Source organism: Siniperca chuatsi, linkage group LG3 (assembly GCF_020085105.1).
Source record: "Siniperca chuatsi isolate FFG_IHB_CAS linkage group LG3, ASM2008510v1, whole genome shotgun sequence".
NCBI classification, from domain to species: domain Eukaryota; kingdom Metazoa; phylum Chordata; class Actinopteri; order Centrarchiformes; family Sinipercidae; genus Siniperca; species Siniperca chuatsi.
In genome coordinates, this window is record NC_058044.1 from 10,575,882 (window position 1) to 10,592,002 (window position 16,121).

The 16,121-nt window shown below is 38.7% G+C and overlaps 1 protein-coding gene across 11 annotated transcripts in view; it reads left to right on the top strand.

Annotated features, from left to right (window-relative positions):
• Positions 1 to 16,121, top strand: part of lrba (LPS responsive beige-like anchor protein) — a 197,502-nt gene that overhangs the window by 19,528 nt on the left and 161,853 nt on the right. For all 11 annotated transcript variants that reach the window (XM_044190067.1, XM_044190068.1, XM_044190069.1 and 8 more), the window contains exons 2-7: positions 7,065 to 7,296; positions 8,659 to 8,759; positions 9,876 to 9,971; positions 12,092 to 12,213; positions 13,007 to 13,133; positions 15,016 to 15,135. In XM_044190067.1, coding sequence (XP_044046002.1) covers positions 7,065 to 7,296; positions 8,659 to 8,759; positions 9,876 to 9,971; positions 12,092 to 12,213; positions 13,007 to 13,133; positions 15,016 to 15,135 — 798 coding nt within the window. The remainder of the gene's footprint in view (positions 1 to 7,064; positions 7,297 to 8,658; positions 8,760 to 9,875; positions 9,972 to 12,091; positions 12,214 to 13,006; positions 13,134 to 15,015; positions 15,136 to 16,121) is intronic.

Consider the following 16,121-nt stretch of genomic DNA (forward strand, 5'->3'; position numbering starts at 1 on the left):
GCATGATATAATGCTTGCATTTCGCCTCACTATGTCCTCATCTACTCCATCAGAAGCTCATTCCCTCATATCCGCGCTAGCACTAGAGGGATTTGAGCAGGACAGATTATTTGGTTGACCTCCCTATCTGCTGGAGCCATTTCAACATCTCACATCAGTACGATGGAAATGTGAGTGTTCATCAGCAGTGAAGAGTGCAGGATTATAAGATGTTGTCATATCACGATTCATGGTTTGGGTCACTGTGATGGATGTTTCAGTTTGGGTGTTGTGGAGGGGGGCTCTCGTGGAAGAATAAGCCAAACTGCCTTTGGTTTGACAAGATAGCTTGTTAAGAGTAAAAGAGATCCAATTAGAAGAGCTGTTGGGGAAAAAGTAGGCCAGTGGTGTGGTGAGTATTTTGTTGCTTTTTTATTCATTTAAAAATGGATTGAAAACCATAGTCAAGCTTGGTTGTTATGACACATAAGCTGGCGTTTAATTTAGCCTTAAAATGACATTTACATATTTTGTTCAACACTGTGGTATCACAAAAATACTTACCGGCATTTTAATGAAATCAATCAATCCGACATCGGACCATTCAGATCCCCCCCTAGACTTGTCTTCATGTCTAACACTCCCAAACTGACAGTTAATATCAAGTGATAGATGGACTGTATTCAGATTGTTCAGAGCAATTCAAAGCCTCATATAAACCATCTGACTAACTAACTAGAGACATGCTAGACGTGAGCACAGATTTGTCACGGGCATTCTTCTATTGTCCGTGTCTGCTGTCGTCTCCTGCAGGCAAATGACTTTATATTCAAATGATTTCACCCATTGAATTAATTGCAGTTTCATTAGGGAGAGAATTGAAGTATGAACATCAACATGGACACACACACGCACACACATGCACAATGGATAGAGGGTCTCATCACCCTGCAGCCGTGGCTTGGCAGCATCAGTGTTTCTGCCTGTTACCTTTAGCTGGGTAATTTCCTCCCCTACAAAATGGCCATCATTTGTTGCTTTCTCACATCTTCAGCATCACATGACTTGTTTGTGTGTGTTTTTTTTTTTTTTTTTTTTAGCTCATACCTCAAATAGCTCTGCTGTTTTAGTAAAGAGCAAAGACCTTTACTTTTTTTTATATCATTCTCAGTTCTTTGCTCACTGCCAAAATGTGTGGTCTCTCTGGTTTTGAGAGTGGGAATGATTTACTCGTGCTCATAATCTTTATATAAATACATGCTTTAAATATATCCCTTTTAATAATGTTACTCATGATACATTTGGAATTGTACATTTTGTTTCCATTAAATTGTTGCCCAAAATTAAATGTGAATCAGTGCATTTTACATATACTAATATATTCCTGAGAATGTGACAAGATTACATAATTGAGCAGCAATAACTAATACATCTTCTTCCCTACCACGTGTACCCTGTGGTGTTTTTATCACCAGGTAAACGAGAGAGGGCTAACATGCAACAAGGGCTCCTGTGTTGACTCAAAATGCAGACGTGGCTGTTACATATGGCCTCAGTACCTCCTCCTCTCTTTTTATTTTTTATTTTTTGTGGATTTCTAGTTGAATGAAGGTATTAAACAATGAGTGGCAGCAAGACATGAATACTTTGTTTACAGCAGAAACATGGACAGAGACATCAAGGTATACTCAAAAAATCTGTCTTTTTTTTAATTGCTTGCGTTTCCACTCCATTTTTGAAGTGCAAATTGAAAGTGTGCATAAGAAAGGTGAATGGAAACATATTGATCATGACAACAAATTTACTTCAAAGCCTCATTATGCAGCCCATGAGTACGACTGGAACTTTTTGTTCTAATTAGGTTGTTTACATGTGGTAGAAATATCAACCTCATGTTAGACATTGTCATTGTTGACATTGGATTTCAGATCTCTGCTTTCCAAGAATCCTAATGCCATCATTGGTCTGGCTATCAAGTAACCTGAAATACAAGTTTAGCACAGGCAAAAGAAATTAATTCTGGTTGTGGCGTACCATTTAGCCCTGCCATCCTCCAATATTGTTCTCCATGGAGACCATAGAAGCCTGTTTGTGCTTTGTGTTACGGCCCAGTGGCTGCTTGGCTGCTCAGTCATGATTAATTCAGGCAGGCCTCGGGGGAGAACAGCCAGGCTAGGTTACCCAGCCAGGGATCTGGTGTTTAGCTGCCATAAAGGCACTGGCTTTATGGCAGCTTTAGCCGCAGAGCTCTCCTTGGCTGATAGCTGAGGCTGGAGCTGGCGACCTTTCACACCTGTTCCTGAAATAGAGCATTGTAAATGATTGAATCGAACATTTTAAGAAATTGAAATATTGTAAACCTCTTTGCCATGCACCAATAGACACATTAAATGTTCTCACTCAGCAATAGGAAATTGCATTTTGTTTTTAATTTACGTCAAGGTTCAAAGTATCATAGTGTTAATGGCAGCATAATTTAGTCTGTTTATAATGTAAGAGATACTGATTGGTTATTGCTATATTTTGTGCCCAGTAACAACATAGAGAAAGCCAGCTGCTGTGAGGTTTCATACCAGTAGTATGCTTGTATTCTGATTCAGCTGGCACAGGTGGTAAAGGTGGCACACGGTACATAGTTTCCAGGTTTGGAGCGGAGTGCTGCCTGAGATAAAGTACATTTTAATATGATAGAAATTCATGTGTGGACATAAAAAATAACTATCATAAAATACACAACTGAAGAAACTCAAGTAGGTGCAGTCATAGATTGGGGACTGGATTTTACCTTTTTGTAGATGTACTTGAGAGTAAAGGTAAAACATTCACCTCTCCACTGTAGCTTGCTTTGATCTGTATTTGAATATTTGGATAATACTGTATTTGGCCTGACAAAAGCAAAAATTGGAAAAACTAATCATAATCGGCCACTCCAAATGGAGTCTTTAGGACCAGAGTTTTTAGAAAGATTTTGTGAATTGCCGACTATAATGCTTGTCACACTTTCTAAATTGATTGTTGAAAGAGCCAACACATTCTGTAACGTCAAACTTCACAGGTCTTTATTTGTCTTTTAGTCATTAAATAACACACACGCTAGCAGATTACAGCCATAGTTCTATTATTGTTTGTGAATCCCTCCTCTCCAGTCAGCTCGGCTATCTTGTCTTTCACACATGACGTCAACATTGCATGTGAGAAAGTTGTTGTTTTTTTTCTCCTCATGCTGCAGAATTTTGAGTCATTAATGTTTGGGTTTTAACTAATTAATAGTTTCAGTTTAGAATGAATAAAAAGGAAAAACGTGATAAATCCTCAAGTTTGAGAATCTGTAACCAACAAACATTTGTAAGTATTTTATTTTAAAAATAACCACTAATAATTTTTTTTGTCTATGGACAGAATCTCATTTTAGCATTAAACGCACAGTATGTCATTTCTGCTGCTAGGGGTCGCTCGCATCAAAACAATAACAAAAGACATAGTTTGATGACATTGTGAAGTAGTATGGGATCATGGGAGTTGTCTTTATTGTTAAACAACCACCATTGCCGATGAAAATCTATCTGAATTGACTCAGGCAGAAATCATGTTCACAAACGAGGTCATTTTTCAAAGTTTTATTCACGTTACGTTCGGTCTTGTTCGCAGACTTCCTCCTTCACTCGCTGATGTATCCCGTTTTTCCCTGGAAGTTATAGCAACTAGAGGGGATAAAGGGGATATGACGCCATTGACAGGCGACCAAATGAAACAGTTACCTTGAATAAAGTTACATATTTCTCTAGGTTTGTTCTCTACAAACAGTATCACACACCATGAGATAATGTGGCAAGGTAATTATTCAATTTGTCTTAAACCTTTCTGATTGTAGGGAATGACAAATCGGGTCCAAAATCAGCCCTATTATCGTTGCATGTGTGCCAGGTGTATGTCACTGTAGTGTGGCACTCTGTCTCCATCCTCATATTTGTTCTTCGTCCCCTTGGTCAACTGACTCTGATGGATGGATGACTTGCACAAAGTGTCAGGCTCATAAATCAACTGTTACTGTGGCAAAATGGCACCTGACATCCATTAATGGCAGACCTGGCTGCAATCGGCGCCATCTACCCCCCAAATTAATACACGACTCTGTAGAGAGCTGTTTGATTTTATCAGTAACTTGCTAAAAGACAAAAAAGGGAAAGAGAGGTTTCCAGTGGGGCATTAATTGGTGCATGTGTTATTAGAAGTGTTTTACTTCAACACTGGCCCGTTTTCGACTGAAATTATTTTGTTAATTTTCCCCTAAAAGGCTTGATATTTGTTTGACCATCTATATCGAACTTTTACTTATACGGTGTACTGCGTTTGTACTGTATAAATTGGCTACAGTAGATGTGTCCTTTTTAGCTCTTTGCAAAACATCATCCAAATTATGAAAAAGCATATTTTCTCACTTCTTTTGGGATCTATCCATGCAGATAGTTTGGTTTAGTTTGTCCTGGGTTTGAGATATCCAAATCTGTACAACTGAAATGAATGAAATTTAGTTTGTGGTGTTCATAGCATTGAAAAATGACTTAAAAAATTCAACAGCAATAGTTTTCATTGGAACTGCTTTCTACTAAATATATCTGTTCTGTGGTCTATCCAGAGTAACCAGAACATTGTTTTTGGAAACACACGTTACTGTTGAATTTTTTGCTTGTAACACCACAGCACTGCCTTTTGAAAATTCCACTCACTTCCATTGTTCCGGGGTGGCAGCTGCAATCTCAGACACGGATATGTCAAAACCTGGGCAAATTAAAGCAAAACTCTCTACATGGCTAGATACCAGTAGGGGTAAGGGAGAAAACGTGTTTTTTTGTAATTTGGGTGAATCGACCCTTTAAATAATCTCAAATCAAAGTACTGTTTTACACTGACTAAAACATGAAAAATGTAAACAAACCTCTTAGAGCCTCAAAATCCATTTTTAGGAGATGATTTGCTGGCACACACAGTTGGTGCTGAAACGATTAGGCAATTGAAAGAAAATTAATTGTCAACAATCCTGTTAATTAAATGAGTGAAAACATGTATTTATTATTTATCAAGCAAAAATGCTCAACATTCTGTGGTTTCAGCTTGTTCAATCTGAGTGTTGCTTTTTATATCTACATCAAATATACAGTAGATGTCTAGATTTCTTTGTAATAGAAATATATTTGGTTTCTGGACAATTGGGTGGTCAAAGAAAGCAAACATCACATTGGGCTTTGGGAACTTGTCATGGGCATTTTTTGTTTTAATTTTTGTTACATTTATAAATTAAATCAGTTAATTAAAAAAGATTAACTGATAGTTTGTTCTTGATTTAAAACCATCCATATAGTTGAAATGCACTTATTGTAAGTCGTTTTGGATAAAAGAGTCAGCTAAATAAATGTAATGTTAAAGTTGGCACACTGAGCAGGATTGTTGTCACAGGTACAACAGCTAAATATGACTTAATACATTTTCGCACTTTAAATTGTTTGTATTAGTATTGTGATTATATTAATATATGTTAGCATAAGATATTTTACATTACATCTTAAAAAAACAAGATTGTATGAAGGTAAGGGATAAAGGAGATAGATCTTGTGTATTTCGTGATTTTGAGCAAAAGTGATAGATAGCATCTTTGTTGTAATGTTAATACTTGACATGAAAAAGTAAATAGATATCTGTGAGAAGAGGTTAAAGGGACAATAGGTGAGGTGTGTGTCAGTGTTACCGTCACTTTATCTCCTGTCTTTAGGGATGTTGCAGCAGCATTACCCCAGTTTCCCCTCCTTCCCTATCTTGTACTCAGCATGCGTGCGTATACACACACACACACACACACACACACGTGCTGCGTTAATCCGACCTCACTCATTTTAATGGGACAGTTTCCATTCCCTGCACCAAATCATATTGTTTTCACATCCAGCCTGTCTAATGGCCGACTACGACTATCACACATTCTTCTTTTCTTTTCTTTTTTTTGTCCAGTCACACCTCCTTGATTCTAAACATGACAGCCTTACTTACAATATTAATTTGACATCAACATTGTTATTTTCCTTATCTTTTTCTATTAGGCAGGGTTCAATAATAAAAATGTCATCACAGCTATTAAGAAGTGACAAATTATGACATTTATGGCTCACACAATTTATTTCCACACACAAAGAACATTACTCCTGTGCAATAAGACAAGCAGTCTACCTCACCAGCTCCTGAACAAGCTTTAGCTGGAGATCACTGCTAAGGCTGACTAACATGGTGGGGTGCATTTACTTTCTTTCTTGCTACCATGAATACAATGTTGTTAATGATTCAAAAGACAGGCATGTGTAATTGGCTGTGTTGTTTCTGTTCTCCCAACACACAATGAAACACTTTCCTGAGTGTAAAAGATGTAAAAATGTCCTGAAAAACAGTGCTGTCACCTTTTTTAAAAACCATGCATACTGGTAACCACTGCTGTTTAACATAGATGTTAGGATGAGGTTCACATCACTGTACTCTTATCACTGTGTATTATCGTATCTCGTAAATGAAAATTAATTTCAACCCAGGTCTGTGTCTGCCAGGCTGTGTCAGATGCTGTTAGTATTCCAGGGCCTCCTACAGGAACAAAAGACCTCTAAATACACTTCTCACTGTTTGTGTCTGTCTGAATGTCTCAGTTAGTTTCACTGACAGGGCTTCTTGTTTGATATTTTTTTTTGCTCTTGGTTCATCACAGTGTCTCAAGGCTAGCTGTAAACAGTTGAATCTACGTCAGACAAACAGACATACAGATAGACTGACAGAGACCTGTGTTTCTCCCCTGACATTTAATCCACTTGGCTAGCAGCAGCTCTGATGCATGATTAATCATCTGTTTACCAGTGTGCGCACACATACTAATGTGAACACACATGTTTGACTTTTTGAAGCTCTTAGTTATGTTTTGCTGGTGATAAAAGGAATTCATTGCACTCTATTTACTCACTGAAACGGAATGCTTTCTCTCTCATTCCTTGTCTTCCCCCGTCTCTCTCTCCCCCACTCCTTTCCTCACCTCTCTGTTTGTATCGCTCCTCAAGCTGGTCGGTGGCCAGTTTGACCTTGAAATGAACTTCATCATCCAGGAACCCGAGAGCATCGTGTGCATGGTGGAGCTGTTAGACAAGTGTGAGCCCACCTGTCAGGCCGAGGTCTGGAGCATCTTCACTGCCATCCTGAAGAAGAGTGTCCGCAACCTGCAGGCGTGCACTGATGTGGGGCTCATCCGGCAGGTGCTCCAGCGTATATCCACCACTGACAGCATGATCGCAGGTACTGAGAACAGCGTTTTCTGTATATATAATATGAAATCATCTCAAGCCATTTATTTTCATTTAGTTTTTGAAAAGTTGAAGGCAGCTGGTTTGTGTAGCAATGAAAAAGGCTATTGAGCTCCAAGCCCCCATGATAACAAGCACTGCTGAACTGTGCTTGACCAGGACAAGACACTTACCACCTCCAGAAGAGATGTTTTGTTGCCTTTGCTTTGACCTCTGTGTGGAGGGGGAGCAACTCCAACTTCAGGAATCAGTGGAGTATTAGAAATAAAGAAACCAACTCTAGACTTTCCTATCCACTCTTCTTGTATACAATAACCTTATGGTTTCATCCTCCATTGCTGCATACACTGTGATGTACTGCAGTAAAAGCAAACACAATCATCCTGTACAGTCTCCCCCCGAGTCTCGGTGTAGTCTGTTGCCCATCTGCAAATTAGTACGAATTAATCCTACAGTGTTCGGCTCAATGAACTTTTGCTAGCCAGAACAGTGCTGGCCTAGAGGGTTTATGCAGTCAAGCAAGGGTGATATAGCCCAGCAGTAACTAGGCAGCTGAAAGTAATGGTTAAAGTAATATTCACTACACTACAAATCCTTGTCTGTTCACTTGTTTATAAAGTCTCTCATAAAAGTAGTCTCATACAACTAGTGTAACATTTCTTTATTGATGCACTTACTATATAGAAGATTTTCAGACATCTCTTCCTCTCGACATAATTTTCTGAAACAAGTGATTGTGTAGGACAGAACCGAACAGCTTAGCTTTAATACTTATATATTAATTCTTATATGGGAAAAGACCCGCCACATGTAACTGCCACTCATCCTTATATTAAACCAAGGGTACTGTATTTGTACACTAGTCATAGGTCTGTCATACTATCCCTCATCATTAGTCACTAATAACTAACGAAAGAGGCTGCACAGTGGCTGGGACTCCCAAAGTGTCCTCTCTATTTTAAGTCTCCTGTTTTTAACTTCGGTCTTGCTCACCCTACTTTTCTTTTAAATTCATCTTAGCTTCTGGTAGCAGTGGCATCTCTGTAATATTTAGATTATCAAAATGCCAATAAAGATTATAATAATTGTGAGGTTTAATCTTTTTTTGAAATAGTAACACAAGTAAAACTAGTTAATCAGGGACCACCTCATGAATTATTATATCCCTAAATTATTTTTGGCAAACTCCAGTCACTTCCACTCACTTTTAGAGTAGCAGTAGTCTTTAGTAGTAGATAGTCTTTCTGTTGTAACACGCTATGTTTAACCCCTGTATGATTTTCTGTCTAACCTCTTTCCGATGCTATGTGTGTGTGTGTGTGTGTGTGTGTGTGTGTGTGTGTGTGTCTTGCAGACCTACTGGTGGACATGTTGGGCGTGCTCGCCAGCTACAGCATCACAGTGAAAGAGCTCAAGCTTTTCTTCAGCAAGTTGCAAGGGGAGAAAGGCCAGTGGGTGAGTCAGAGTCATGCCACGGTGATCTGTCTTGGTTGTCTGGGACCTGCATGAGGAATGTGCTAGCAACACTTGAACTGCTGCCATCCCACAGGCCAATGCTCGCGTCAAATAATAAATCATGTGAAACCAGACTACTACTCTGCAGTGTTCTTGGATCCAAAACAGCAGTGCATTATTGATATTAGGTGGTTCATGCAAGTTATGAATTTAGGTTACTTTTTCCAGTCTATATTAACTACAACAATAAAACAATGTGAGCCAAAAGCTGTTACACAGTTGAAGAACATTAGTTTTCTAAAATAGACTACCTGAGCGCGTGTGTGTGTGTGTGTGTGTGTGTGTGTGTGTGTGTGTGCGTGGGTGGGTGGCTATAAGGGAATAGCCACAGTGAATTTAAGATGTACGATAAGTGTACAGAAGGGAAGTTACATCGAGGCAGAACCAGTGGCACAGAAGGGAATACAGATGAAGCGAAGAATAGTTAGGAGAGTAACCCATTGATCACTGACACTAATCAAGTTGTCAAGGAAATAGGCCAAGTTGCTTTCATACTTCTAAATTTCACCTTACTCTCCCATTTTCAAGCAACTCTTGCCATTGCTCCTCTTAATTTAGTTTTTGTGAAATATCTGGGAAGACAGGGTGGATGGGATAAGTGCAGGACTTTTCACTATCAAGTGCTATAGCACTGAACAATATAAACCATAACCTTGTTAAAAATTGTAAAAATGTATAGGAATTTTTTTATCACTCACGTTGATCTTGGCTCCAATATCTGAATTTCTTGTGTTAGAGTATTTTTGATGGGTGTACTTGGCAGTGCACAATGCTTGTACACAAGAATCAGTATATTATAAAGTAAATGAAGATGCTGAATTCTCAGTGGCCTGCTTAGTAAATATCTCTGGATGTCAAAGTCTGATAAGTCTGAGAGGTAAATTTAGAACAAGCAGAACCAAAGCTGTACTTGCTTTTAATCATTTGTGGCCGCATGCAACTTGAAGTGTGTAACTATGGTTCTTATGCTTTTGTATGCATTTGTATGCCTGTTTGGACATCAACACTATCAGTTGTTTAACAAGATACTTGCGTGTTTTTGGGTTCTTTCTTCAGCCTCGTCATGCAGTGAAGCTTTTGTCAGTTCTGAAGTACATGGCTCACAGGAATGGCCCTGACTCCTTCTTCAGCTTTCCAGGGAAAAATGCAGCTGTGAGTATACTACGTAATGTCAAACACCACACCACAGAATAAAAAACACCCCTTTAAGTGTGTTTAACTTAGATTATGATCTGACCTAGAGGTTAGTGTTGGACTGCTCATTTGAATGTTTCATTACATGAGCAGCAAGGTTTCCCACTACATATTAATGCAAGAAATCGTGAGCTACCAGAATATGGAACCCCATCATGACTGCCTCCCAAAATTTACAAGTCCTATTTTTCTTCATCTTAAAGTAATATTTTTGAGAGGGAGAATGAGGGGACTTCAGATATTACATGATGATCTCTCCTCTATCCTTTCATAGTAAGTCCTTTCTATGCTGAATTCCTGTAAGCCAGCCATTCACTGACGCATGCAGTTTTTCTCTTATTGATAAGCTTTATACATTCTATTAGTTATTTCCTTGTCTGCCATTAAAATTCAGACCCTTGTCAAGTAAAGGCTATTTTATTCTTGCTGAAATGTTAAGTAATTAGAAATGGAGCTGTGTCTAAAAGCATGCTTTTGATGTGTGAGCACTGTAAGTCTACATAGTTAAAGTGTGTCTGACTAAATGTATCATGTGGTGGCTGTTGCTATTCAGCTTTGAACTATTCAAATCATGCTTTGAGAATTTTAGTCGTAACTTCCCTGAACATTAGTTTATTCAAAACCTCTGCCTCTTTGTCCTTCGCCATTTCTATCATGAAAAATCAGGCTGCACACTTTTACTTTTCTTGTCTTTCTGTAGATGCATGATGTGTTAATTTAAATACCAAACAATCTTTATTAGGTTTTGGTTATGAGGATGGCACATGACCACTGTTATTGGATGAAACACAATAAAATACACATTACGGCATAAGAGCTTATCTAGATTACTTTATCTATCAAAAACAAGCTGAATTTACAATTTTAAGTTTATTTGCAACTGCTGCTTTCAAATTATATGGCTTTTAGTGCTCACTGCAATGAAACTTTACAAAGGCATTGTTTTGCTCATGCCTGCATCATTTACCACATTTATTGAATGGTGCACTGTTGTTTTTTTCCTCTTCCTGCCGCAGGGTATGGTGTGTCACACCAGTATGTTCATTTCAGGATGATTTTCTCATACCTTAATACATCACAATGACTCTTTGATCATTCATTAATTGTAAACAGTAATTCAATCTTTGGAACTAAACAGTTCATAATCTGTTTAATGTCATGATTTTTCAGTGTGTAGAAGTAAAGGACAAATAATTGTAACATGAAGATGAATGAACTTTTCTTACATCAAGTGTGAATCTTACAGGCCCTTTGCATACATGTGTGGTTACCAGCTTCTGTATGTATACCTCCATCGCCATGGTGATGTTTACACAGCACATACACAGTTTCTACTGGTACCATAAAACTATATTCTTCGTGTTCTTCTTATATTGTTAATTAAACATGGCATATCAATTAATGTACATTTGACCCTGAAATGCAAAGTTAGTTTATTTTGTTCCTTGTATAGGTTATTGATGAAGTCCAGATATCATCCTGAGAGTGGATTAGTGAGGGCTGTAAGTTGGCCCATTGTCACTTAACTTTTATTAGCGTCCTGGCAGGGGTCAGTTTTATGATACGGAAGACTGTGAAGACAGGATGATTGGAGGAGAGTTCCTCTCTGAGTCCTCACAGAGCTTATTTTATAACTTAGAGACCATTTGGACTTTTATCAATAAAAGATACACAATGTTCATCAAAATCTGCATTGATCCCCTACAGTGTTATCAGTCTGCCTTGTGCGTTTGGGTCTGATTTGGTTGATCTGAACTATTAGTACTTGTCTGTTTTTGTCAGCACGCTGTTTAAAAAGTGCACATGCACCTTCCCCTTCCTGTGTTGCCCTGCTAATGAGATAGGAAACCCTTGAAGGACACACACATAGAAACGTTTTTTAGACCAGTGGGTTTCTAACCTTTCAGCGGGGGCGTGTTTGCTTTGATATTTCTCTGCTTCCAGACTAATCTATTGTACTAGCAAACAGTTTTTTTTGTTCATTTTAAAATGATCAATGGGTCCTTTAATTCCACAGCTGGCCAGGACCCACCTCTCATGCCATGTTCTGTTTTCTTCTGTTATTTTTTTCCTAACAGGCTATAGCTTTGCCTCCTATAGCAAAATGGCCATACCAGAATGGGTTTACATTCCACACATGGCTCCGGATGGATCCTCTCAACAACATCAATGTAGACAAAGACAAGCCTTACCTATACTGGTAGGTAACAATACCGTTCTTTGACCAGTAAACCTAAACCTTTGCTCTTTGTTTGGTATAAATGTTTGATTTTGTGTAAATATACTATATATAGAATGCAGAAATGGCAATTTTGCTCAAGGAAGTAGCACATTTGTAATGTAAATAATACAAAGAGAGGGAAAATACATGAAAGGTGATGTTACACAGGTTTACTGAATTTAAATTGTGTGTCTAAGTGTGAACATATGCAATGTGTACATGTCCCCAGTATAACCAAGATGTATTTTACATGCATTTGAATCCCAAAAATGTGCTGCAGACATGCAGCCTCCAGCCTCACAGATGAAAAACAGTTATGCATCCCCCTCCATCTTTCCTGTCTCCTCATCCTTTGCTTCCTCTCAGAGGAGCGAGTATATCAAGCTTTTTGATCACCTTCTTTTTAAACCAGTAATTAATTTCTGTCAAAAATCTAATTTATACAATAGGGTTCTGTTTGGGCTTCTGTGAAAATCATAACCAAGCTGGATGGCCAGTGAGCTGCTAGAGAGAATCTTTAATAAAAGCTCCTTCAGCCCTGTGCCCCCTTTATTAAAAAAAAAAAAATAATAATAATAATTAATTCACTAAATCACATTCAGGGGCCCCTTCTCGCTGGGACATGGAGAATGATGGGAAGTGTCTGAAGTTGAGAAATTATTGTGTGCTATCTTTATCCTTTTGAGACACCTGTAAAGTGTTTATATGATACACACTATAACCCATGTTACCTAAAGCTGTGTGTTTGTATTTTCCCTTGATTTCTTTTCAGTTTCCGCACTAGTAAAGGCCTGGGTTACTCTGCACACTTTGTGGGCGGCTGTTTGATAGTGACCTCATTAAAATCCAAGGGGAAAGGATTCCAGCACTGCGTAAAGTACGACTTCAAACCACAGAAGGTACGAAAGGAACAAAAACAAAGCAGAATACAGGCACTGGTTTGGTAACCCAGGCAAACCAGATATTCATGCACATAAAAAGACAAGTCCTTGAAATGTCTCTGTAAAATGATCACAGACATCATATGTCAGCGCACACATAATCAATCACATGCACACACACACAAACACGTGTGCACACAATAAATCTAGACCTTGCTTTAAGAAAGAACTGTCACGTCTTACCTGACTCTGGGGAGAAGCAAAACTAGAAGGAGGAGGAATGAGGGCGATGGGAGAGAAGGATTATCCACTACTGTGTCCCTTCCAGGCACAGCACACACTGAAGACAATTGCAGTCAGAAAGATGCTTTGCCTATGGACAATTTGAAACATCCTCCTCCTTCCCCTGGGCATGAAGGCACCACCTTACCTCAATAAACCTCATGAGGACTCAGAACTCATTTTAGTTGATTTTTCACTCTATTTTTAATGCTGTTCTTTCTTGTCCGGAGGAAACCATAATAACCTATTTCACTTGTTGTAAGGCTGTATAGAAAACCAGAAATCTAAGTAGGTGGGATTGTAGCTTGAGGGGACTGAGTCCTGAAACGTGATGGAATGAGGCTAATTGAGTAGACATGTAGATTCTCACCATATGCTGACTTACTGATTCTCACCATATGCACTCCTGACAAAAGTCTTACTGATATCTTGACTTTAGTTGATGTTTGTGTGATTGATGCTTATTTTCCAGATAAAATCTTATCATGCCTTGATTTTTAATTATTTAATTAGGACAGAGAGGTCCTTTTTCAACTGCAGCAGAGCTACAGTACAACTGGTCACCAGAAACCCCGTATCAACAAGAACAGTTTGTCGAATTCTGTCACACAGTGGTCTCAATGGCCGAATTAGTGCTCAGAAACCAGCATTAAACAGAAGACAACTAAAAAATCGTGTTGCATTTGCCAAGGCCCACAGCATGCAGGAAGGATGGACTGTGGAAAAGTGGCAGAAGGTTAATTTTTCCAATGAATCATCTATTGAACTGCATCCCAATCATCGCAAATACTGCAGAAGACCTATCGGAACCCGCATTGACTCAAGATTCACACAGAAAACAGTCAAGTTCGGTGGAGGAAAAATCATGGTTTGGGGTTACATTCAGTATGGGGGTGTGAGAGATCTGCAGAGTGGATGGCAACATCAATAGTCTGAGGTATCAAGACATTCTTGCTGCCCATTACATTCCAAACCACAGGAGAGGGCAAATTCTTCAGCAGGATGGTGCTCCTTCTCATACTTCAGCCTCCACATCAAAGTTACTGAAAGCAAACAAGGTCAAGGTGCTCCAGGATTGGCCAGCCCAGTCACCAGACATGAACATTATTGAGCATGTCTGGGGTAAGATGAAGGAGGAGGCATTGAAGATGAAACTAAAGAATCTTGATGAACTCTGGGAGTCCAGCAAGAATGCTTTCTTTGCCATTCCAAATTACTTTATTAATAAGTTATTTGAGTCATTGCCGAGACGTATGGATGCAGTCCTCCAAGCTCATGGGAGTCATACACAATATTAATTATTTTTCCACTGCACCATGACTTTATGTTCTGTACTGTACATTATTTCTTTTAAATGACAAGACTTTTGTCTAAGCAAAGTCTGACCTTTCTTTCCTAATAAAATAATTAAAAATCAAGGCATGATAAGATTTTATTTTGGTAAAATAAGCATAATCTAGAGGCCTTTGCCTTTCATATAAGCCACTTCTGATTCCAAACGATCAACTAGAAGTCAAGTTATTATTTGTTGTTCCTACAACTTGGATAGGCGACAAGACTTTTGTCAGGGAGTGTACAGTTTTCCATTGTGAGAGCCTGCTTCTTTTTGTTGTTGCAGTGGTACATGGTGACTCTTGTTCACATCTACAACCGCTGGAAAAACAGTGAAATTAGTTGCTATGTGAACGGTGAACTGGCTTCCTTTGGAGACATCGCCTGGTTTGTCAACACCAGCGACGTAAGTAACAATTTTTTTTTTTTTAAATGCCCCCAGTAGGGGGCACCACAAGTTCCTGATTTATATCTGAATATCTGAACAAATTCTCATGAATAATTGGTTAAAGGAATAGTTTGACATTTTGGAAATTATGCTTATTTTCTTTTCTTGCAGAGAGTTGAGAAATTTGAGAAAATGTCTACCACTCATGACTGTACTGTAAATATTAATCTACAGCCAGCAGCCGGTTAGTTTACTAGCATCAAGACTGGAAACAGGAAGTCACTGCATCTGGCCAAGAAATAGTCCGGCACTTACTCACCCTTTAAACCACAACTTGTCGTTTTTACTCTTTAGTTTTTGTCCAGATTAAGCAAACGAGACATAATGCATTAATTAGTGAGCTTTAAAGGTAATAATAGGTGGATTTATATTACCGTTGGACAGAGCCAGGCTACCTGTTTCCAGTCTTAATGCTAAGCTAACTGGCTGCTGCCTGTAACTTCTTATTTAACACACAGACATAAGAGTGGTATTTTCTCATATAACACACCAAAAAGCGATTCCCAAAATGTCAAAACTATTCCTTTATGTAGGCCATTCCTATGGATGGGTTGTGTTCTGTGTGTATTTGCAAACCACAAATATTACTGCATGGACCACCTGCTGTCATGTAATATGTGTACATCAGGGTTGGGCATGTGGGTGCACGTAACAGATTTTCTGTCAAATATCAATTTCAGAATCAGATATTGCTGCAGGAATGTGTACCAAAAACTGAAACTCAAAACTCCCTCTCATGCCCTCCTCACTCACAGATATATCTAATCTCACTCTTTGCTTTCAGAGGTGTCAGAGGTGAAACCATTCTCTCCATCTTTTAGCATGGATAGTGCAGTGGAAAATTACTACATATACACATCCTACTCCTTTCTCACATTACCATATGAACTCTGTCACAGTCCCCAGAATTGCTTTCTGTCATGTGGAGATATGAGATTCTTAAA